This window comes from Trachypithecus francoisi, unplaced genomic scaffold (assembly GCF_009764315.1).
Source record: "Trachypithecus francoisi isolate TF-2019V2 unplaced genomic scaffold, Tfra_2.0 Contig01440, whole genome shotgun sequence".
Lineage (NCBI taxonomy): Eukaryota > Metazoa > Chordata > Mammalia > Primates > Cercopithecidae > Trachypithecus > Trachypithecus francoisi.
In genome coordinates, this window is record NW_022681431.1 from 20362755 (window position 1) to 20386766 (window position 24012).

At 36.2% G+C, this 24012-nt stretch overlaps 1 protein-coding gene across 11 annotated transcripts in view; it reads left to right on the top strand.

Moving 5' to 3' along the window:
* The window catches only part of NRG1 (neuregulin 1), a 1143721-nt gene that overhangs the window by 960922 nt on the left and 158787 nt on the right, over positions 1-24012 (top strand). For all 11 annotated transcript variants that reach the window (XM_033230537.1, XM_033230529.1, XM_033230472.1 and 8 more), the window contains exons 2-3: positions 7216-7393; positions 17411-17532. In XM_033230537.1, coding sequence (XP_033086428.1) covers positions 7216-7393; positions 17411-17532 — 300 coding nt within the window. The remainder of the gene's footprint in view (positions 1-7215; positions 7394-17410; positions 17533-24012) is intronic.

Consider the following 24012-nt stretch of genomic DNA (forward strand, 5'->3'; position numbering starts at 1 on the left):
ACACTTGCAAATAAATTATTCAGTAGTTCATATACACATCGTTGTGTTATATAAGAAGTTGGACATGGAACTGCTAGAATGGAGTTTCCAGAGTCCAGCCATCTTAGTCCTACTTTGAAGCCTATTCCCAGCATGTTTGCTGGTTGGATTTAGTTTGCTGCCAGTGGTAGACAGAGTCAGCTTGAGAATATTTTATAACAAAATACTGAATTTTATGGCAGCATTTATTTCACATGAAGGTGCCATCCTCTTTCCTCAATAAGCAGGGACAAATCGCAACTCCATTTCAGCTCACAGGGAACTCTATTTAACTTGAATCAAGAACATTCTGTCTGAAGCCTGATTCATCTAGAACACAGGGCAGGGTGAGCACAACATCACCACAGGTGGCAACAAATAATGGTCTTGTTGGGTGATTCGGGATATAACTCAACATCACCCACTGCATCAGCAGCAGAGCATTAAAACCTAGGTGCATTCAAAATACCGTTGCCACTAGACTGTGCTGCCTTTTACACAGCTGTATTTACACATTTTCATCTGATAAGACAAACTTTCCCTTTTATAGCCAAATTTGTGAGTGCAGCTCGGAAGAGAAGACCAGATGAAGAGCACAAAGTTTATCCACTCTGTTGCAGGACTGTAATCAACTTTGTGAGTTAGTCCAAAGAGGGAGAAATATGATCAGGGGAGTTTTGGAGACTCTCCATAGTAATTTATCTACTTCTAACATGACTATTAACAAAAGGACAGCCTGCATAGAGGATTGATTAATGATGTTCGTGTGGCTTTCATTAGCTAACATAATTGTCAGTCACCAGTTATCACTGTGGGATCTGCACATGTGTGATGGTGGGCTTTTTACACATTTATGCAGGGAAGACTTCACTGGGATCATAGCTGAAAGCTCACTGTTACTTGATAATATTTTGCAGATTTCCTGTGTAATTTGTTCAATGTGTTGAGGCTGTTCAGATTAGCTGCCCAAACGTGGAGAGTAAAGATAGGAGCTAACTTTGCATTGTCAGATCCTCCAGAGACCAGAAATAATAATTTATGTAGTGTCACATGCCATCAGCATTATCTCTGCAGCATACACATGCTAAAATTTGTTTCCTGTTCCTAACAATACAGTACAATATTTGATATAGCTGCATGGATAATATTTGAAAAATAAGGGCACAGTAGATGATTAAAACAAGAGGATTGCTTAGATGAATGAGGTTTTTTTTTTTTTGGAAATTTATTTTGCCCTTACCACAAGTATTTATTCACCCATTAAATTATTGGAATAAATGAACATGTCGCATTGAGTTTTTGTGGTGATCAGAATATGAAATATAAGTATTTTTCGATTACCACAATAAGTTTTTTCCTAAATCGTGTGACATAGCAAATAGGAAAAGCAGATCACAAGAGTAGACTTTAGAAGTATACCTCGTATACCTGCATGTTTTGAGTTAGAGTCAGAAGAGTATATTTGTGATCTTTTAAAATCTTTGAAAATACTTAAAGCCTGTAAAAAGAAGTATTCAAAAGAAGTGCCTGTGAAATGTGTGGCATTGGTCTGATGGCATTTGCATGTCTGTTTTAAAAGGCTGTTCTTTGCACTTGACTGTCTGCCTCTGTTGATGCATTTCTAAGGGTGTGGATATGTTTATATTAATGTCTAGCAAGTTTGAAATAGATTTAGGCATAGACTGCTTAAAACTTGCTCTGTTATTAAATTGTTTCAGGGTGTGGAACTACCACCCCTCTAGAAACACATAGAAAGCAAAATTATGAACTGCGGTAGACCAAATACAATTAAATCACACTTAAGATTCTCGGAACACCTCCTGCATTTGAAGCACTAACTTAGCCTTGAGCTTGCCTTCAGCCAATTTTTTATTAACAGATCTTTTATGCGTAGATAAGACTTGCAAGACAAGTAAAAAATTTTTTGCACTTTTAAAATTCGAGTACTCAGTTAACAAGAATTGACCCCAAGTTTAGGAACTACCATTGGCCTTATAAAGTTATTACTAGGTATTGGAAGATACTTGGTGAATAGGTTTTATTTCAGTGAAATAAATGAGATTGTTTCATGTGAGTAAAGCATATGCCTGAGAAACATGAAAATGAATTCTATTAACAGATAGCTATTTATATAATCTATGACAAAAGAAAATTTACTCTGTTGAAAATTGACTCATTATGGAAGGATGAAAAAAATCACACAAACCACATGGACTCAAATATTAGTTTGCATTTTTGTAAGAATCTGTGAAATATTCAGGGCTATTCCAATAGTCCTGGAAGACAGAAAGTTTCAAATAATATCCACAAAGATAAAAAAAAGAGGTTTAAAATTATTGCCCTGTGTCCTTGATACTTGAAGTTGGGTTCTACCCTGAGTGAGTGAGAAACTTTGTGCAGTCCTTGTCTAGAAGGTACCACTGACAGCAGGATACCCATAGGTCAAGGATGCAATTGTGCAGCTCTGTTGGTAGTACACAGATGTGTTTCTTCACTTATGCTATGGAGGATTTTTAGTTACCAACTTAAGAACTGTTTTCTGAAAAGCTGGATATCCTCATGTCATAGAAGTTACCCCAGAAGGATGCAGCAGGCACATTATTACACCTGGACTTCTAGGGATGCAAAGTTAGATTAGCCATGAGCTTTTCCACATCGGATGGATTTGGAACTATGTGCAAGAGAGAGAAATTCAGGCTGGTCACTAGAGGTATTCTTGAACTCCAAACATCGAGAAATGTTCGTACATCAGGGTCAGCTTAGGAGGGGATATTTTAGCTAAGAAGGACCTTGGATCTGAAGGTCGCTGCCTCATTGCATTGTAGATCGTCTCGTAAGACAAGGGAGGTACCACTCTGCGTATGGACCCCAAAGGAAAGGAGAAATGTTGACCTGCCCAATGAGCAATTGGTTTCCTTCCATCAAAAGACCTCGTGGGGTTGGAGCCCTTGAAGTCACAATTATGAGGATGAACCATATGAACATTTCAGTGCAATACTGCTGGCAGAATTTAAGTGATTTAAATGAATTTAAATTATACCATTATTAAATTTAACTTATAAATTATTAACTCCAATAATTACAAGAATTTCTTTCATAACTGCAAATTAACCAAGACTTTAGAAATACTTAATGACGTGAACATAAAGAAGCAAACCATAGACACCAGAACCTCCTTGAGAGTGTAGAGTGAGTGGAATGTGACGACTGAAAAACTACCAGTTGGGTACTATGCTTGTTACTTGGGCAACAAAGTCATCTATGCAGCAAACCCCTGCAACACTCAATTTACCCATACAGAAATCTGTGCATGTACCCTCTGCATCTAAAATAAAAGTTGAAAAAAGAACAGACTAAGGCACACAGACACACACACACATGTGCCTACTTAATGAAGCCTAGGTCTTTTATCTAATGGCAGAAAGATCAGATGAGAAAGGCAGAAAATCAGAGACAGACCAAGGCTGCCAGTTTTATTTTCCTCTATGTATGTGTTAGTGTGTATATGTATAAATGTTTTTCTATTTGCTAAACCATCTAAAGTTTAGTTGAAGACATCATGACATTTCACCCCTAAATTCTTAAGCAGATATTGTCTAAGAACAAGGAGATTCCTTTGCATAACCACAATGCAGTGCTCCCACTTGAGAAATTTAACTTTGATACAATATTTTTATTCAGATTTCCCCAGTAGTCCCAATAATATCCTATATAGCTCTTTTTCCCTTGGAGCAGGATCCAATCAGTAGCTCCACATTGCATTGACTTGCCATGTCTCTTTAGTCTCCTTTAATCTAGATCACATTCACAGTCTTTTTTGTTATTTATGACATTGATTTTAAAGCCTATTTTAGGTGTTTTGTAGAATATCTCTCATTTTGAATTTGTATTGTTTGCTCATGTTTGAAATCAAGACACCTAATACAGAAATAAGAAATAAACTAATGAAAACAGAAGGTGAAGAGGAAGGAGAGATGAACTAGAGAGACAAAAGAAAAGACGGAATGAGAGAAAAGAGGGAAAGAGAGAGACAAACTGATTTTGTGATAAAATGTTTATCAAAGTGGAAGAAAACAAAGTCTCCATAGATTTATGTTCAGACTATATTGATAAGCAAATATATGGAGTGGTAAGTGGGGGAACATGGTCCTTAAAGAGAAGGTATCTGAAGTACAGTTGACACTCAGACAATGCAGGCATTAGGGGTGCCAATCTCCTGTGTGGTCAAAAACTTAAGTATAACTTTTGACCCCCCCAAATTTAACTACTAATAGCCTACTGTTGACTGGAAGTCTTATCAATAACACAAACAGTTGATTAATAAATATTTTTATCTTATATGTGTTATACATAGTATTCTTATAATACAGTAACATGAAGAAAATATTACAAGGAAGAGAAAATATATTTACTATTCACCAGGTGAAAGTGGATCATTATAAGGGTCTTCATCCTTGTCATCTTCATGTTGAGTAGACTGAGAAGGAAGAGGAAGAGGAGGGCGTTAGTCTTACTTCTCAGGGGCAGCAGAGACAAGAAAATTCATGTATAAGGCATTTTGCTTAGAGGCAAGGGAATAAACCTTGGAAGTTCTGGTGTGTTCCCAAGTTAAATGTAAAATGAAGGGGGTGAAGAATTCAAACTAGTTATTTCAGTTTATACATAAATTAATGAGGCAATGTATTTTTCTTAAAATATGTAAACCAGTTTTTTTGGTATCATTTAGCACCAGCAGATTTGTTTCTTTAAAACCCTTCACCAGGCCTTTGGCTCACACCTGTAATCCCAACATTCTGGGAGGCCAAGACAGGCGAATTGTTTGAGTCCAGGATGTGGAGACCAGCCTGGCTAACATGGCAAAACTCTGTCTCTACAAAAAATACAACAATCAGCCAGGCATGGTGGCATGCACTTCTGGTTCCAGTTACTCAGGAGGCTGAGGTGGGAGGGTCGCTTGAGCCCAATAGGTGGAGGTTGCAGTGAGCCATGATCATGCCACTGCACTCCAGCCTGTGCAACTGAGCAAGATCCTGTCTCAGTCAATCAATCAATCAATCCCATCACCAGGCTCACAAAGTTAAAAATGATCTTAAGGAGTTAACAGAAATATGTAGACACTATTTCAGATACATGAGAATTTAGTCTGTTTTTAAAAACCTGCAAAACAGAGATTCATGAACCACATTTTTAAAAGACTTCTATGAAAGCTTTTCAGAAAAAAATATTTTCAAGCTGTCAAAAAAAAAAAAAAAAAAAAAGAACCAGACAAAATCATCAGGTATCAGGGGCTAAGAACAGCTAAAATAAGTTTTCTAATTTGTCAGTGTGTCTGCTACATTAAATGCCTGCTTCTCCACCTCATCTCCCAGCCACCAAATAAATAAAAAGGGGAATATGTAACTGTAGGAGTACTGCTAAGAAATCATAGTGTTCAAATGATTTTTTTCTGAAATTTATTAGAAACTTCATGTGTTAATTCTTGACATTTTTTGGATTTACTTGGCAAGGGCAGAATCGTAGAAAAACAAATAGAGTTCCCTGAGTAGGAAAGGTACTCCATTTCCTGTTCATGGTTGGGTGACCCTGATTACTGTCCTTGGAGTCTTGAGCCCCTTACCCAGTGAATAAGTAGGTACTGCATCAGGGAGGTACAGATTCATTTGCCTGGGTTTGTTTTCTGGGAGTTCCTGTTTAACATTCCTGAACTAGAGCAGAAGTAGATTTTGTAGCTGGTTTTTCTGAGACTCAGAGGAAACTGAGAGTTGTTGAATTCTCGGGTTCTGTGATGTTTGATACTTATTAAGTGAAATTATAGGTACAGAGGAAAATTTATTCATCTTTGCTTTTAACAAATGGCTATGATAGACAGAATTAGACATACTATATGGAATTGCATAACACACCACCACATGTCCGTATTAACCGCTTCCACAGTTATCAGGTTCTTGGTAATTGTTTTTCACCTTTATGTCTATCCATTCCCCACCACCATATTATCTTGAAGCAAATCTCAGATATTATAACATTTTATCTGTAAGTATTTCAGTAGATATTTTTAAGCCATCTTGCTTAAAGTAAGAATGGTATGTAGGTGTTTAATGTATTCTCCAAGTTAATGCATAATTTAAGTACTCACAGTCTCTGTTGAGACTATTTACATGCACTAAATCCGATCAAAGAAAGAATTTGATGTGAGTAGTGGTCATCTGGAATGGTCCATTCATTGTGTTTGGGATAGCAACTGCGTAGGTCCAGTCATCAGAGAGGTTCTGTCTTGAAGAAAGGGGCCATTGTTAAGATGGATGGGTTTTCTGTGTTCTTTGGTCCTCTCTGATGACAGGATAGTGAAATGAGCCCTAGCTCTGAGTACCCACAAACTTTGTAACCATGGATAAAGTCAGCCACTTACTTATCTCTGAAACGAAACTTCTGGATTTTAAAAATGGATGTGATGCTTCCTGCGCCTATTCACAGAACTGTGATACACTGTGATTTGGGATGTGAACACGCTTTAAAAATAATGGCCCGGTTACATATTCTCCTTTTATTTTTATGTTTTTTAATTTTTTTTGAAATAGAATCTTACTCTGTTGCTCAGGCTGAAGTGCAGTGGTGGGATCACAGCTCACTGCAGCATTGACCTTCTGGGCTCAGGTGGTCCTCCCACCTAAGCCTCTCAGGTAGCTGGGACTACAGGTACATGCCACATGCCACGCTAATTTTTGTATTTTCATAGAGATGGGGTTTCACCACATTGCCCAAACTGGCCTCCAACCTCTGAGCTCAAGTGATCCTCCTGTCTCAGCCTCCCGAAGTTGGGGGATTACAGGTGTGAGCCATCGTGCCCAGCCTACATATGCTCCTTTAACACAGGCTTTTGGTTCTTTGAAATTACCAACGTTCAGGATTCTTAATGGCATCAGAGAATATAAGCTTGAAGAAGTAAATATCTAGAATTTTTTTAAGGAATAATTTTCTAATCTAGGTTCTCTTTTCTTCTGAGTATAATTTATTTGGGCATATTATTGTTCTCCAAGATGAGATCCATTTTCGCTCATCCATTTTGAAATTGTTTTTCTCTCTATTAATAAAACCTTTGGAATGGTGCCTTGATCAGGCTAACTCAGAATTAAATGTTTCTCTTTGAAAGATTGCCTGGTGATCAGAATTGTTTTTCCTTCTCTTTTCTTCTTTTAGCCTTGCCTCCCCGATTGAAAGAGATGAAAAGTCAGGAGTCGGCTGCAGGTTCCAAACTAGTCCTTCGATGTGAAACCAGTTCTGAATACTCCTCTCTCAGATTCAAGTGGTTCAAGAATGGGAATGAATTGAATCGAAAAAACAAACCACAAAACATCAAGATACAAAAAAAGCCAGGGTAAGTATCATCCATAAAATAGTAGAGACTGCCCCCAGCAATAAGGTAATATAACATATAAATGTTATTTAGGCCCTAATAAGTGAGTTTACTATCAGAAACACGATAGATAATAAGTGAAAAGCTGTTTCATTATATAATGACAAAAAATAATCTTATCACATAGGCAAGAATTCAGAGTTTCTGGTTCTTACAGCTTGCCGATAAAGAAAAGAAAGGATGGATGGAGAAAGAACTATTGGAACTAAGAAGAGATAGAAGGGAAGAAGGAAGAGTGCATTAGTGGCAGATGCTGTCATAGTAATAGATCCTAAAATTTAATTTCTCGGCCAGGCACAGTGGCTCATGTCTGTAATCCCAACGCTTTGGGAGGCTGAGGAGGGCAGATCTCCTGAGGTCAGGAGTTTGAGACCAGCCTGGCCAACATGGTGAAACCCTGTCTCTACGAAAAACACAAAAAGTAGCCAGGCGTGGTGGGTGCCTGTAATCCCAGCTACTTGGGAGGCTGAGGCAGGAGAATCACTTGAACCTGGGAGGCATACGTTGCAGTGAACCAAGAGCATGCCACTGCACTCCAACCTGGGCAACAGAGCAAGACTTCGTCTCAAAAAAACAAAAAAAGGCCGGGCGCGGTGGCTCAAGCCTGTAATCCCAGCACTTTGGGAGGCCGAGACGGGCGGATCACGAGGTCAGGAGATCGAGACCATCCTGGCTAACACGGTGAAACCCCGTCTCTACTAAAAAATACAAAAAAAAAAAAAAAAAAAAAAAAAAAAAAACTAGCCGGGCGACGTGGCGGGCGCCTGTAGTCCCAGCTACTCGGGAGGCTGAGGCAGGAGAATGGCGGGAACCCGGGAGGCGGAGCTTGCAGTGAGCTGAGATCCGGCCACTGCACTCCAGCCCGGGCGACAGAGCGAGACTCCGTCTCAAAAAAAAAAAAAAAAAAAAAAAAAAAAAAACAAAAAAAGCAAAAAAAAAAAAGCAATTTCTTTAAAATAAGACAAATGCATATAATAATGTAGAGTACCAGTGCCTTACACAACTAAAATCACAACTTCATTATAAAGCTCAGTAAATACTTAGATTTATGGAAAGAATTGGAATGTAACCAGTTGAATTCAGACTATTTTTTAACAAGGGGCTAATGATATAATTACATCTAATAAGAATTTTTAACTGACACTGCTGATAAAGCACATCATCACTCTAGCAGATTTTAAAATTAGGTAATCTTAAGTAGCAAGAATTTTAAATGTTCCTACTCTCCCTGAGGGGGTCCATATTTGACAGGGCTTCATGTGATTCCTGTAACATCTTGGTGGATGCATTCTGGATCTACTCTAAAATGATGCTCTGTTATCATACCTACACTCTTCATTCTTATTTACCTCCTTACTTAAGAATCATTTCTTCTAATATCAAACTACATTTTGAAATCAGAGAAGAGATAAGTCAGTTGGATTTCTGCTTCTAAAGAGTCCTTTAATCAATGTGACATGTATAATAGTGGTTCCAAACTCAAAGATGACATTTTCTGCACTCACATCTCACAGGGTTCCAGTGAACCCCCAAGTATGGTAACAGAAGCAACACAACGTTCTCCTGTACTTTGATTTTATAGGACATTAGCCAGAAAGTTGTTACACATTCATGAGCCAAGTGATTACAGTGAGAAGTAAATTTAATCTTATCAAAGTGTTTGTTTGCTCTGATAACTGTAATTAGGTTTTTTTTTCTAGTTTCTGTGGTTTTATAAGCTATATACTTTATTAACTACATATTGACTCTAGTTATTGATCATGTCAGATAGATCTGTTGTTTTGGAAGTATAATAAAGTGTATTGTATCACTTTCTGCAGCAGTTGGTACTTCAAAGATACAAAATATAATACTGTAAAGAGACATGGCATTTTTATACCTAATATTACTTATTTTTTTACATTATTCCAATATGTAGCAGTTCAGCAGCACATGGTGACTATCTTATTTTGCAGATTAGGAAATTGAGTGTCAAAAACGTGTTCTGCTTTGCCTCAAGTCATATAACTAGTAAGAGACTCAGTGAGAGCTGAGTTCATTATTGTTATACCCATTAAAAAATGTAATATACTGAGAAAGAAGGAAGTTAAGTTTCTTCCTGTAGATCATAGTGGTAATGAATGGTTAAACTTACATTTGAAATAGATCTGACTCTAAGTCTCATGCCTTTTCAACAGATACTTGTGATTTTGCTATATAGATTAAATAGATTTGGTACAAATCTATTTCTTGGGTTCCTTTCTTAAAAATGGAGAACCTTCATGTTTAACAGCATATGTGCATGAGGGGAGGAGGAAATACAATGAATGAATTGAAAAGATAAGTAAGATTCTTATAAACAAGTTTAACAGGACAAAAAATACTCCTAGATTTTGGATGGAATCTATTTTGGTGTTTGCTTTTCATCAGACAAGTTAGTAAGAAATGAAGTTATCTCTACATTCAGGGTAATGTCTCATTTATTTTTATGTGACTGTCAAAGGATACCAGTAATATTTAAGTGCCATGAAAGGTTTTATGCTAGGACTGTGGAGAAATTAAAGAGGTATAGGGCATTATAATCTCTGTACCCAGGGGCGGGGATCATAAGATTGTATAGAGATATCTAGTTCAGTCTTATATAAAACATGGGAATTCTGGAAATGATGTGTTACAACAGTGCTAGAGCAGGGGAGGAGGAAGGGAGGGAGGAGAAGTTCATCTGGAAGAAAGCATCTCACACTGCAAATATTCAATCTGATGCTACCTGGAGAGAAGCAAATGAAGTTTGGTAGATAAGATGAGAAAATGAATTCTTTAAGAAAGTGAACTGACTAGAATGAATAGGCTTTAGAAAAGGTACATGTATACTTAAAGAGGTAATTTGTTACATGGCTTTGATGACATATAAAAGTATCATTAGTATTCAGAAAAGCGTTTTCATATTGGCTTCATAGGTCCAGACAGCTAAGAGCACTGTCTACATATTAATAAAATCCCATAATACCAGAAAGGGCAATAGTCAGAAATTATTTCTTTTAAACAATAGTCTTGCTGGAAAGAATTAAATGGGGAAAAATGTATTAAAGTGATGCAACTATGAATCATTTGCAGCAAAACAGTTAACATATTTGATCTAAAAATAAGACATACTTTGTATAGAGTGGACAGCTGTTTGATAATCAGCTTTTCAGTTTTTAGAATTGGGTATTTTATCATATCTAAAATTGCATCTTTTTATAAAAAAAAGCATTGTCAGTTTTTTTTAAGATTAAAGGATCCAGCTGAATCTAAATTTAATTAACATGTGCAAGATATTCTATTATTTCAATTTGTCCTGTAAATATAAGTAGAATGAATATAATTAATATTATACCCATTTAAAACATTAATATCCTGAAAATGAAGGAAGCTAAGTTTCTTCCTGTAGATCATAGTGGTAATGAATAGTTAAACTTGACTCTAACTCTTTTGTTTTTTCAGCAAATATTTGTGATTTTGCTACATAAAGTCAGAAGTCAGAACATAGAGCTCTGGCATGCTTAGGATAATGGCTTTAATTAAAAGACTCTTATTTTTCAGATTCATTTATATATTACTATTAATGATTTTTAATTACTAAGATATTCAGACTATTAGTGTTCTGCAGTGGTTAGTTGGTTATTTGACTTAAAACTTTTTCTTAGGCTATGATCAACCAAGCAGAGGTGAAGTTTAGTTTGAAGTGTAAGATTTTTCGGGGATTCTCTTTATTTAAATACATTGACTCTTTTCCAATCCTTAGTCTTGAATTCTTTTTCACACTTTTTATAATCTAGATTGTGCATAGCAGCCAAAATATCCTTTTAATCCCTTGGTGTTTAATGGAACAGTTTCACAGCAATATGCAACTTCTATTATTTTGTAAAATCTTACCCTTCTTTTGCTCATGGCCCTACTAAAAACTACATTCCTATATGTTCTTTGTATGATTTTTGAATTCCCATCTGAGCCTTTGTTTTCTTTCGCTAACCCATGTGTGGGGCCAATTAAAAGAAATGGAAATTGCCCTCGTGTTATATGTCTGCTTATCTTTTTGTTCTTGTTTTCTTTGACTGGTGGATGATTTTGATCAAGAAAACTGGTTAAAAAGCTTGGCGTGTGACAGATTCATATGTGAGGACTGTCAGATTGACCTCATTTAAATACCTATTCTTTCTTAGCTTTATTAAAGGCTGACTTCCTGTTATTTGTATGTTTCACACACTTTTGGACACCCTTAATTTTGCCTCAGCTCTTACATATTTTAATTTTGTTTAAAATTGGCTCTCATTGTTTTGTTCACGTTGAAAAAATATTACAAATTATTTCTTCTATTTTTAGTGATTGCCTTTTTTGACTTTATAATGGAAAAAGTTTATGTGCATTTTTTTCTCATCTTAGCTGAGCAACTCTAGCAGATCGGTTGAACTTTATAGATAATGAAATCTCAATGTTCTCATGTAGAAAATGGGACTTCTCAGTAGCATTCCATATAGTTTATGTGAGGCACGTGGTACAGTGGCTGGTTCTGTTGTTTAAGAAGCCCCTCTTTTAGCCAAGCACAGTGATGTATACCTACAGTCCCAGCTACTGAGGATCTCTTGAGTGCAGGAGTTTAAGACCAACCTGGGAAACAAGGCAAGACCCCGTCTCTATACTTTAAAAAAAAAAAAAAAATCATAATTTCCTCTTTCACTTCTTCGTCCTTTTCACGATGATCAGTTTTACACTATCTGAAGCAGTGTTGGACACACACACACACAAACACTGTCTGTGTAATTTCTTAGGGGTCAGGGAACCAAAACTGTATAAACAGAAGAGTTCTTCCCTATGTGTAATTAAGTTTCCTTAGCCTGTAACTATGGTAGAAGAATCAAGCTAAAATTAAACTAAATAATAGCTAATGAAACCTTGAATTCACCTTGTAAGTGAGCACTCACTAAAAAACACAGTGTGCTTTCTGATATTAAAAAAAATGAAAAGGAAATTAATATTCAGAACTTTTTATCTTCAAATTACTTCGCATTAATTTATTTTTGCACTGTACTGTTTTTTCTCATTCTAAAAGTAATGCATGCTTATGAAAATCCAAATATTTCAGGAATATAGAATGTAATTACTATAATAATAGCTAACACTTCTTAGGAAGTCACTATATTGCAAAAACTATTTTAAACACTTTCCACGAATTAACTCATTTAATATTTTTAGAAAATAAAAATCCATTGAAACACCAACCTTCCTCCAGATCCGCAGAAAACTCATCAATTAAAGAGCAAAAAGTTATATTTATGACTATAAGGGAATCAGGTAGTCTTTCCAAGCTAATTTCCTTCTTATAGACAGTATATGGTATCTTACAGAAAAGAGAAAAAGAAGACTGTTGTAGCCATACTTATCAAAGCGCCAAATCTTTTTGCAATATATAATTTTCAAGGAAGATTTGGCTCATTCTACACTCTTACTACATTCTGTCTCTACTCTAGGACACAAAGCTGGACAAATCCCATAGTTAAATGTATCATTAGAATTCAGAGGGGTCTTTATGCTCCTTGACGTCAGTGGTTTTCCAGTGATGTCCCTGTAGAGTCCTAAATTTCTATTGAATTGCAAAAAGGATTACCAGGCCCTCTGACCTGGAACACTTTCTTTGTGATATTTTTGAATATGAGGTTCTGATTTAAGCTTTCATTTTAAAACAGGATTTTGTTGAAAAAATAGTTGAAACCACTGATCTAATTTAATCTTTCTCTGCATAGAGATATTCTTGTGAGAATGTGCTTGGCAGGTGGCTATCCAGACTTGAATCTTTCCAAAGAGAAAACCTAACTCTTTCACAAGACACCCTATACATTTTTGAATGCTCAGAAAAGTTATTCTATGTAATATCATTCAACACATATTTCCTTTTTCTTGTAAGACTTAGTTTTCCTGTAAGAGTTAGCAATCCCAAATAATTTCCTTTTCCATATGCATCCAGGAAATATATTTAAATAGCTACTTATATTTCATTCATAGTTGTCTGCCAGTGGGACCTCTGTTTCTTTAATATAATCCTCTCTAGTGATAAGATTTCTAGGCCCTATTCAATTCTGATCACCCTCTTCTAAAGTCCTTTAATTATGGTTTTTTTCCCAGCAAATATCACTCCAAAGTGTATCTAAAGTATAATTCAGCATTCTAGATATGATCCAGCCAATGAGGAATGTATTGGGGCTTTTATCCAATTTGATTGATGCTCTGCTTTAATATTAATTTGGCTAAAGAGTACCTAAGGATTTTTTTGTTCTTTCTTTTTAAAAAGAGTTTTAAAAATGGGTTAATAATAAAGCATGTGGCTAATTAGAAATCCTTATTTCTGCGTATATTGTAGTCGAGGGATATCTCCTCTTGTATTTATGTCACCAATTTTCGAACGTGAATGCACTTGTGATGCTTATCTCGATCAGATTGAATCTTAGTCTTGGCCCATTGATGTTCTGTCCTAGGATTCCCAAGGGTGTTCTCCACAGAAAAGATTCCATGGCCACATGTCATACCTGCCTTAGAAATTCACAGTACAGATTTGCAAAAAACTACTGAGATGCATTGTTGTAAAGAGACTTCTTTAACTTTTTTTAATGCAACATTTATTTTAACATAGAACAATTTTTTTAAATCTCTCTTTCTTTTAAAGCCTAACATTTGATTACATTACTAGGAATAGTATTCCAGGAAACAATGCCAAGGCCTATTAGGAGAAGTTTGATTTTAAGACTTATCCCTTTAAGATTATGTTAACTGTAAATATGATTACTATGTTTCTTATAGTTCCATCTAGTTCAATAGTTAAAATGTTAATTGCATTGGGTCAGGAAAGGAGTCTTTACATACAAACAGGATTGTTCCTAGATCTGTATAAATAGGAAAGAAGGGTTGTTCTTGAGGGTGTTGTAATACTCTTGGAGTTGTACATTCTTGGGATGTTGTTGTAATCTCATCTCAGCATTTGGGGACTTAAGAAAAGCTACTGTTTTCTTACTTTAGAAATTTAACTCTTTCTGTGGCATTGAAAATCAAGGTATTAATGCCCCACCCTGATATTGTTCATAATTTTTCTATTATTGCTAGTGGTTTCATGGTTATATATGAAAATTCTTCCAGCAAACTATGCTAAATATTGGGCTGGAAAATCTTACTGTACTCATCCAATTTTTTCGCACTATTTTTCAAAGATACCCATCATGAAGGAAACTTGTCATGTATGAACAAAGTAGATAAATAGCTGACAATCCATTTTAAAAATCATATGATATTTGAATACTCCAAAATTCAGCCTAAAAGTTAATGCAACCTGACATTGGGTGATATTCTAATATTGGTTTATTTTGATAATTTTAAAAGTTGTCATATTTTATTGTTAAGACATATCTATTTGCAAAGATATTTGTCATCAAAATGGCCCATTTTGGCTTATAGGGATATACTTCGGGGAAACTTTCCTATGAATAATGTCTCTGGTTAATGTGTGAATATTCTTTAAATGGCCCTTGGTGGTGTCCCCATTCCATAGATAGATAAAACTGTTAAATTACATCCGTTTTTTGTCAACTTTTTTCTGTGGACCATTATTTTCAGAAAACATTAACAGATATGCCTTGTGAATGAAAAGGATTCCATGGTCAATTAAGTTTGAGAGAAAATAAATAATAGATCCCCTTTCAGGGAGTCAGTACATCAGCGTATTCAAGACCCTGAGAAATCCTGTGAGAATAAAGATAATGAAAAGCCTGTCTTTATTTCACCTAATATTTTCCAAATTTATTTGAATGTGGAACACATTGCTTTGTTACCTCAGGTTTACCTGTTGACATCATTGGGTCATGACTGGGGAAGTTACCTTTTTTTTTTTTTTTTAGACCAAGTCTCACTCTGTCACTCAGGCTGGAGTGCAGTGGTGTGGTCTCGGCTCACTGCAACCTCTGCCTCCCGAGTTCAAGTAATTCTCCCACCTCAGCCTCCTGTGTAGCTTGGACTACAGATGCGTGCCACCACATGCGGCTAATTTTTGTATTTTTAGTAGAGACAGGGTTTCACTACGTTGGCTAGGCTGGTCTCGAACTCCTGACCTCCTGATCTGCCTACCTTGACCTCCCAAAGTGCTGGGATTATAGGCATGAGCCACTGCTCTAGGCTGCAAAGTTAATTTTTCAGCCCCGATGTTGGTTTGGCCGTCACTGTTCCTGGTCTGGACCCCTCTGATGGTCTGTGCCCTCTCATTATGGCCTTTTCCTTTCCTCCAACCAGCCGTGGGAATATTAGGTTCTGCTTACTCAGCAAGAACCTAATATTTACTTAATCAATCATCCAAATATTTTCTTCATTCATTAGCACATTTATCCAATAATGTCTGAGGACAAAGCATAGCCTGATGTATGCTCCATGAGACTAGCAAGAAGTTGACATTATAACTCCACTCTCCAAAGTGTACGTTCTAGGTTGAGAGATGAGACATACTGAAGGAACTCTCATGAGAGACGTACTCAGGGCTGTCAGAATGTAGGCACATGAGAGCAGCTCCAGCTACACGACCAGGAGAGGCTTGGTGAAGCATTTGGCACCTGACGTGGCCCTGGAAGGTCCAGCTGAGATTTTGATGCGTAGGAATGCAGGACCCCCATTGTAGGAAGAAGAAATGACACAGACAAAAGCACAGAGGTGGAAAATCAGGGGGCCTACATGCGGAACTTTACATAGTTCAATCAGATAGACTGGAGGAGACTAGTAGGAATTATATTTGGAACAATTGATTTTACTCAGTTAACATTGTGTAACAAGAAGATCAGAAAATTCACCAGAAAACTAGCAAAGTATAACATGGCAGATTTGCAATCAGAAGGATTGCTGTCATTTCTTCCTCCCTTGTTTTCTCCCTTGTCGTTATCCCCTTAAGAGCCCAGGAAATCACAGTTACCAGGCTAGAGCATAGAAGGATTGTTGTTATTTTTTGCAGATAGGGTCTCATCATGCTGCTCAGACTGGAGTGCAGTGAGTATTCACCGGCATGATCACGGTACACTGCAACCTTGAATTCCTGGGCCCAGGTGATTCTCTCACCTCAGCCTCCCAAGTAGCCGGGATTCCAGGGGCATGCCACCACACCAGGCTTTAGAATAATTCTTTAGCAAGACTTTAGTAAACTCTGAGCCAATCCCTGCTGTTCTGAGTTCTTATATTTCGGGGACTGCTTATGTGCAACAGTAAAACACAGACACAGCAAATCACAATGCTGCCCGTATTAAAAAAAAAAAAGGTGAATGTTGATGTAATATTCAGAGTTTTATAAAACTGTGTGATAACGTTGCCCAGATATTTATTCCAGTATTAAGAATCTTTCATGTGGTACTATGCTCCCAGCAATGAGAATCTTAAGGAAGAATTTCCTTTTCTTAAGGAAAGAAAAAGTCCCTTCCTTTTGGAATTGATAAATCCTCTTCATTCAAAATTAACAATATTCTTGATATTACTCTACTGAGAAGAAGAGCGCACAGTATTTTTTATCTATTCTTTCAGTAAGTCCTTAAGAGACTTGTAGGAAATGACTTTATACATTTTCCTCTTCCTAAACCCTAGTGGCTGATGGCATTTGGATGTAGAAAACTAAGAAAATTTACCAATTAGGTTTAAAAATCTAAGGTATAACACAGTTATTGGTGATGATAAGGGATTAAAAAGAAAAACTACAGAAGATTTCCTTTAAACTACTGATTTAGGTGATAAAATTAAGATGATATCCATGGTATAACTTAATGGATGCATCTTACTTTTTACTCTAGGTAAAATCATGTGGTCAGATCAATGTAATGGAAGTTGTATTTTAACATATGTGTAAGGTGGGGAGAGGCAATTTGAGAACTCTGAAAGCACAGAAAAGTATATATTTATATTTACTGCATTTCTGTGATATATACTGACACCACTTTGGTCCTGATCTTATAGGAAGTCAGAGCTTCGCATTAGCAAAGCATCACTGGCTGATTCTGGAGAGTATATGTGCAAAGTGATCAGCAAATTAGGAAATGACAGTGCCTCTGCCAATATCACCATCGTGGATTCAAACGGTAAGAGATACCTACAGTATACTGTTCCTAAATCTCTAAGAAGAGTAATCAAGACATGTGGTAAGACTCGTAATAGATTGGTGTGTTAAATCTCATTGTGAACAAATTAAAAACAAATAAAGAAAACCAGGTGTTTCAAGGATTTTGTATGTCTTTCATAAATTTCTGTTCTCCATGAGATTATATAGACCTTAAATATACAGATATTTTTTACAAAAGGATTTGAACAAGGCCATGAATAGCAGAGATAGGTTGGATTGCTAAAAGATAGAGGTTATACAATTTTTTTAAGTTGGTCAGGGAGGGCAGTCAAGTCTTTGGCTCTCTGAGCAACAGAATACAGTTATATATATACATAGGATGTATATACACGATATGTATATATGCACATAAACAGAATGTATGCATATTTGTATACATATACATATATAATAGATATACATATGCATATTATGTATATACATATAGGTATATAATATATACACATATATATACATGCACATATAATATGCATATTATGTATTATATATGTATACATATACATATACATATATAATATGCATATATTCTGTGTGTGTGCAAAATACAGTGCTGACTCAATTCTGGCAATTTATTCCCATCTGGCTCTAGGTGGTAGAAAGGCCATTAATTTTTTTTAGGCCTATTAATTTTGAAATTAGGACCATTTTAGAGCCAATAAATTTCCTGCTATGAAGAGGCTTCATTTTCAGCTTTCTTCAGAATAGTACCAGGCAATCCTTCTTAAACAAATGAATGACTTAGAGGTAAGAAGTACAATCTACCTCTGACAACTTCTCTGAGTTATTCCAGGAAAGTAAAAGAACCACATCTGATGGCTTTCTGTTTTGTACTAGCCTAATACTCCATGATTTGATGGAATCATCTATAGGAGCTGATGATGATGTTGATGACCTAGCAATGCTTCTTTAAATCTTTTAGAATAATCAAATGCTATTTTAAAGTCTTTGGTGCTCCTCCCTCTCTCTCTCTCTCTCTCTCTCTCTCTCTCTCTCTCGCTCTCTCTCTTTCTCTCTTTCTTTCTCTCATTCTCTCTTTCTTTCTTTCTTGAATTATGGCACTTAACTATTGCCTTTACAAAATTTGTCATCTGTTATAAAACCAAGCCTAATTGCGTGGCTTCTCAGTAGGAGATGAGAAAGATTGTGCATTTCAAGGGCAAGCGCTCTTAAAGTGATAGGGTAAAAATGCCAGGTCAGCACAGGTAGAGTAAAAGTAATTTTAAGGGTTAATTGTATGGGAGGCTGATGTCGTTTTTGCCACTTGATTCTTCTGTAACATACCAAGAAAGGGAGAAGGGAGGTAAAAATAAGAAATGGGGCTGGGAAAATTCAGGTTAATGCCTCATCCTCTCTGGACTTCTCAAGGATCTGTTCCATCACAGAGTAATCAAAGTTTATCACTTTCATTTTAAATATCTCCCTCTGTAGAGAGTAAAGGAGAGCAGGGAAAAGGAATTTCCGTTAGGAGTCCCGTTTATTACAGTTCAAAATGTAAAACCATTTAAAATTTATATGGGTAAATATAGCATCACTTTATTTTTCAACCAGGGCAGGTTAAGCAATAGTAGTTTGCTAGTATTACTTTACCCCATGTGGAATTCTATAGGATGAAACACACTTTAAAAAATTAATTTTAATGGACTATTTTTTACTTTCTACTATAACCATTGTTTGAAGCTTGTTCTCCTCGGTTTGTCACTGGCTTGGTTCAGTGTGTCTCCTCATGGTTAATGCCATTCAATTGTGATTTTTGACACTTGGATTTCATTTGTGTAGCTATACCACAAAGTCCCAGGAAAATAAAATTAAAGCTAGTGTCATAGTCTCACTGAGTGTCTACAGAAGTATTACATTGATTATTCCATGGTTTCTGATTTACAGGATTAAGCAATGAATTATTTATTACTCTATTATTCCTGGCAAAACCCCATAGAGTTCCTTTTTTATTAATTTGGGGGTACTGAAAGTTTGATAATATGGCTTTTTACATTTCTTACATAGGAAAAACAACTAATTCATTTTTTCCCACATTAATTCACTCAAGTCTTGGTCTAGTGATCAAACTTGAATATATAGTGTTGACCAATTATAGGGTAGAGAAATGAAACTCGAGGTGTTTTTGATAATAAGTCCTTTTTACCTGGCAAGAATAAAGAGAAGTTTATGGAATATTTTAAGTAAGTCATTGTTAAACGACCCACAAAAATTCTTTCAGAAATAGGTTCTTATGGACTTATGTAATTAAAGCCTCTGAAGAAGGAGAATGAAGAGTCTTAATTGCAATGCAAGTTGGCCTTGTTTTTATTCTCTTCTTGGATGTTAGGAATAGATCATCCTTTGCCAACCCCTTCATTGTATTAAAAAAGAATAAAAGAGTTAGCATAGAAAACAGACTTATTCAGGATCAGAGATACTTAGCAGCAAAAGGAGATATGAACCCAGTTTTTTTTTTTTCTTTATTTCTACCACAGTGCAGTTCCATCTGTATCTGAAATGGTTTTTGTGTGTGTTTTGTTTTTCGTTTTTTGAGACAGGGTTTCTTTCACTCTGTCACCCAGGCTAGGGTACAGTGGTGTGATCTTGGCCCGCTGCAACCTCTGCCTCCTGGACTCAAAGGATCCTCCCACCTCAGCTCAAAAAAAATTTTTTTTTTTTTTTTCTTTTTGAGATGGAATGTTGCTATGTTATCCACTCTGGAACTCCTGGGTTCAACTGTTTTACCCACTGTGGAACCCCTGAGATCAGTAAGTCCACCCACCTTGAACTCCCAAAGTGCTGGGATTACAGTTGTGAGCCGCTGCGCCCAGACTTAGTCTGTATCTGACTATATGTTTGCAAATGTTTAAGTGAGATTCTTTTGCTTATAAAGAACAGAAGTTGAAGGAATGGTATGAGGCCTAAGGAGTGAGGGATTCTATGGCAAAGAACTAGAACTTCATTATAACTCAGCCTCAAGGAGATGGAATTGTATGCTGGGCATCTCTGGGAATTTAAGCAATGCGAGTTTGTGGTTTTTCTCTCTGGTGTTTCTAACTTTAATATGCTTCTGATACTTTTTTAACTTTTGGACTCTTTCCCACATCTTCTCACCTCTCCTACTTTCAAACTCTTCCTCTTTATAATTCCAGACTTTGACCTGTTTCTTGCCCCCACGAGGCCATATTCTTCATGGCACTTTCAGGCATTCTTTCAGCTTTAACCTCTATTGTATGATTGTTTCCTTGGTTCCCCAATGAAATTCCCCAGACCAAGAATCCTATTTGCAGAGTTGATTGTTCCGTATTCATTAAAAGACCTAGAGAACTTACAAATTATCTGCTGTCCGGTCATATGTCCACTGCTACCTCAACTAGGGAGGGTGAAGCCAGAAACATAGCTGCCCAGAAGCTCCTCTCTTCAAATGCTGGGGATGGAGCATGCAGCTCACCTGGGCCTGTGGCTTGGCACCATGATTGACAAGGCCAGTTTCCTGTACCTTGGAGGAGATACCCTTTTTGCTCTGCACCTTAGAGTCCTAGTTATAGTGCATCCAGAAGGAAAATATGTGATCATCTTGATCCCTTATCCTCTTCCACTGCTATCTATGAATTTGCTATATTCTGTTCAATGCTTGGTTATCAAAGAAGCTTCATTTGGGTTCTGAGCTCTCCAGGGCTTAGATGCACTGCCTTTGTGTTGTCTCATTCCTGTCTGCCTAGGAATCAGGGCAGAGGTTGCACAGAAACACTTTTTCAGAGACAAAAAGGGCACGTTCTACTGGGGTTATAAATTGCCACACCACTGAACCATGTCTTCCTATATATAGATATTTACCATTGACTTGGGCTGACAGAGAGTGGAATTCTCAAGAATTCCTTTCCTTTCCCTTCCCTTCCCTCCCTTCCCTTCCCTTCCCTTCCCTTCCTTCCCTTCCCTTCCCTTCCCTTCCTCTTCCCTTCCCTCTCTTCCCCCCTCCCTTTTTTTTTTTTTTTTTATAAATGGTGTTTCGCAGTGTCATCCAGGCTGGAGTGCAGTGGCAGGATCTTGGCTCACTACAACCTCCACCTCCTGGGTTCAAGCAGTTCTCCTGCCTCAGCCTCTTGAGTAGCTGGGATTCTAGATACCCACCACCACATCCCAGCAAATTTTTGTATTTTTTGTAGAGACAAAGTTTTGCCATGTTGGCCATGCTGGTCTCTAACTCCTGACCTCAAATGATCTGCCCACTTTGGATTCCCAAAGTGCTTGGATTCCAGGTGTGAACCACCACACCCGGCCAAGAATGTATTGTTTCATTGGGGATTCTAGAAAAAAAAAGTTGTTAAAATAAGAACATGCTGTCAAACTATTACATTATGTAGAACTCCCCTTGAGATTTTAATTTATGTTTTCTATGAACTATCAGTCACTTTATTAATTTCATTTTTTCAACTTTTCTATATATTTCCAAGAAGTTTATGGCTATAGTTTGAGAATTTCTATACAGGTTTCCTTGATGAATGATCCTTGTAGGTTGCTGCAATCTAATTATCCTAATTCTTTCCTATTCAAAGGATTCCTTGTGATTTACTTAAATTCTCACACAGTTACTTTTTATGTGTTCCAAGATGTTTAGAATATATTTTGATACAAGATTATAAGAGAGATGGGGAGGTTGGGGGAGACATTCATAGGAGGCTGTTTGCTTTCTCCCCAGATGACCTTGCTGTTTAGTACGATGTTGAATTCCATTAAGACAGCTATAATAATTATTAGAATAAAATTAGATCATAAAAGTCTTCTGAAATGAAACTCATTGTTTAGATCTATCCGGATTAGTGACTAAATATAAATGAAATGATTAAAAAATTAGGAAACTCCCCTTGAAACAGTGTATGCTTGAGTGTTAACAGTGGCCGTGCTTTTACTATTTTCAAGCACTTAGAAAATAATACAGTCAAGCATTTTGCCAACCTACATTTTAGAAATGTATGTGTTTTCTGTCTTTTCCAATGCCTTTCAACCCCTACTTTATTCAGAATTAGAGAAAGTAATTTATCATATAGTAGACATATATCAACCTATGCAATCTGCTAATTACTTCTGGGACAATGCAAAGCTTACAAAGACCAGTTGGGTTTTCATATAACAAAGAATTTCATAGGCAGTAACTATGTGATAACTTATGAGTGAATTCCTTTCATGAATTCATCTATGACAAAGGAAAAGGCCCACATACACTATGTTTACACACCCTACACACTATATGTTCATTTGTATTTGTGGTTTATTTGACTCAGTCTGTATATAGGGAAACCTTGACTTAGCAATTAATTCTTAGCTAACAAGCTTTGTGAAAACTCCTGGGCTTTAGAGTAGGGAAGAGAATAATAGACTTTACTGGTTTCCAAATTAATTAAGTAATGCTTTCTTTTAAAAGATTAATATAGGAGAGTATATAACTAATCAATCATATCTTCTCCTAAGTTTTCTTTTTTAATCAGAAGAAAAATTATTTGAGTGAGATTCAAGTTCCCACAGGAGCAGTTGGGCTTGTAGCAATAAAATAGCTGTTTCATTTGAGATGAGCAGGAATATATTATTTTTATAAAATTTAATTAAATTATCAATTACGGCTTTTAAAAATGGACTCATATGGGTAATAGGCTTAGCCTTACCCCCTCTCCCAAATTGATAATGATATTAGTAATTTCACGATATTGGTAAACAACCTGCAGTTACATTGAAAATCATGTAAAATATGTTTTATAATTTGTTTAACAGTCTACATGTATGTTGTGTTATGTAGGATGCCCAGGAAGGCAAATACGTGAGAACCACATGAAAACAATAGGGTAGACTTGTCTGTTCAATGTATGGTATTCATCCTGTCACTACACCATTTATTAATTTCAAAATTTCTCCATTGCCTTAGAGTAAGCATTCATTATGAACAGGAAGAATTTGGGTACTCAAAGATGTTCCTCAAGTCATCTTTTTAACTGGTAATAAACAAGTGTGTCCGCTTTTAAATCTTTTAAAGAAATCACTTGATCAAAATTTTTGTATGTACAGCAGTGACCTGTAAGTTTAGAAAAACAAAGTCACATAAGTGAATGTTGAAATACACACAGACACATTTTAGGTATATTTGTATATACTGTATACAATGTGTATATGTGTATTTTGCTACATAATTACATTTAGTATGTTATGATCATGGTGAAATTGCAGACATGTTACATTCATAATAATTAGAAAAATTTCTTCCTAGAAGGTATCTTTGAGACCATGCAACTTTTTCCTGAGACCAGACCCAGTTTATTAAGAAAGAATTCAAACATTACAAATATACTAATGTTCCTTATGTTTACTTGCCTGATCAGCATAAGTTGCTCAGCTGTGTTCAGTTTCTGATAATTCTAAAACCTAATTAATTTGCACTAATGAAGGGACTGTCCTTTATAAATTAACAAATTTA